Raw genomic sequence first — 1,509 nt, 5'->3', positions numbered from 1 at the left:
AAACCCAATGTATGCACGAAAAGAGTTGAAATAAAAGAATGTGTAGATCCTGAATCAAATAAAACTTGAGCGGGCGAGGAATAGATAATTATGGTACCTTCCACCACTGCTCCATTAGCATTTGCGTCTGATGGTACTATAGCAAACACACGACCCTGGGCTGGTTGTCGAGAAGCCTGACCTTCCTGCCTCGGCTGGTTGTGTTATTACTGTGGGCATTGCTACTGCTGAGGGGGTCTTTGTTGCGGATGTCTCTGATACTGTTCCGATACTTGATGATATGGGGGTCTCTGGTACTATGGCTAAGGTGCTTGAAATTATGGCTGAGGTCTCGGGTGCATCTGCGAGGGCACCTGATAATGTGGTTGCTGAGGTGGTTGTTTACAAAAATGCACGGAGTGACCCTCCATTCCGTAGTTATAACATTTACCTGTAAATCGGTTCATTGGCTGAACAGGAGTTAAGGTGTTTGTTACTATCGTCTTTAGTTTCTTAGAAGCCTCACCCTGTGTTTGAGATATATTCGATACAGCCCTAGCATTGCTCTTCGCTTCTCTCTTTTGATTATGACTTTTCCAGAATCCTTCATTGTCTCACTCTATCATTAGAGCCCGTTCTACTACATTGGCATACAATCTAAGCTTAAGTGGAGTCAACTTGTTATGAATTGACCCTGTCAGATCTCGCTCAAACTTCTTAGCTTTGCGAGCTTCATCCTGAATCATAAATGGGGCAAAACGGGATAATTCAGTAAATTTAGACTCATGCTGGCCTACAGTCATCTCCCTCTGTTCTAAGCTTATGAATTCCTCTGCTTTCTGCTCCCGTACACACTCAGGAAAGTATTTCTCATTGAACTTCTCACTGAATATATCCCATGTCCATGCGGTATCTTCTTCAATTGTTCTAGCAATTGTCTCCCACCAGTGGTCGGCCTCTCCCTCTAACATGAAAACTGCAAGTGTAACCTTTTGCTCCTCATCACATCCTAAAACAGTGAATATCTTCTCTATTTGCTTTTTCCACTTTTCTGCCTCCATAGGGTCCGACAAACCCTCAAAAGTAGGCGGCTTCAATCTCTTAAATTTCTCTATTAAGCCCCCAATGCCATCCTGCACAACTTGGGCGACTCCTCTATTATCACGACGAATGTGTTGTCCAAGAATGGCTGTCATGTCGCCTAAAGCACGAAAGACCCCATCCAGTGATTGGCCACTTTTGGTGGTCCCCGGTGTGGCTGCCACAGGACTGGCTCTACCTCTACCTCTATTTCCACACCGGCTCCCAGACATGTTCTAAATCAAACAATAAGCTTTAGATATCACATAAGGATGGATCACTAAAAGACAATACTACAAGTTAAGTTTTGATCACAACAACACTCGCAGGGGATATATCCTAATTTTCAAAGTGACTAAGTTTTCAAGTAAAACCCTAGGTCCTCAATGATTCTAAACTTGAGCTCTGATACCAATCTGTCACGCCTCGAAATCCGGCACCTGGGTATAT

General features: G+C 43.7%; 1 protein-coding gene across 1 annotated transcript; it reads right to left on the bottom strand.

Moving 5' to 3' along the window:
- Positions 1–593: 593 nt before the first annotated feature.
- LOC131217505 (uncharacterized) lies at positions 594–1,292 on the bottom strand. The gene has a single exon (XM_058212442.1). It carries the CDS (start codon positions 1,290–1,292, stop codon positions 594–596), a length of 699 nt encoding a protein of 232 aa, XP_058068425.1.
- Positions 1,293–1,509: the final 217 nt, after the last annotated feature.

The sequence above is a fragment of the Magnolia sinica genome, chromosome 10 (genome assembly GCF_029962835.1).
Source record: "Magnolia sinica isolate HGM2019 chromosome 10, MsV1, whole genome shotgun sequence".
In the NCBI taxonomy this organism is placed as follows: Eukaryota; Viridiplantae; Streptophyta; class Magnoliopsida; order Magnoliales; family Magnoliaceae; genus Magnolia; species Magnolia sinica.
Note: the sequence above shows the minus strand (reverse complement) of the source record. Positions and strands in the feature narration are given on the sequence as shown.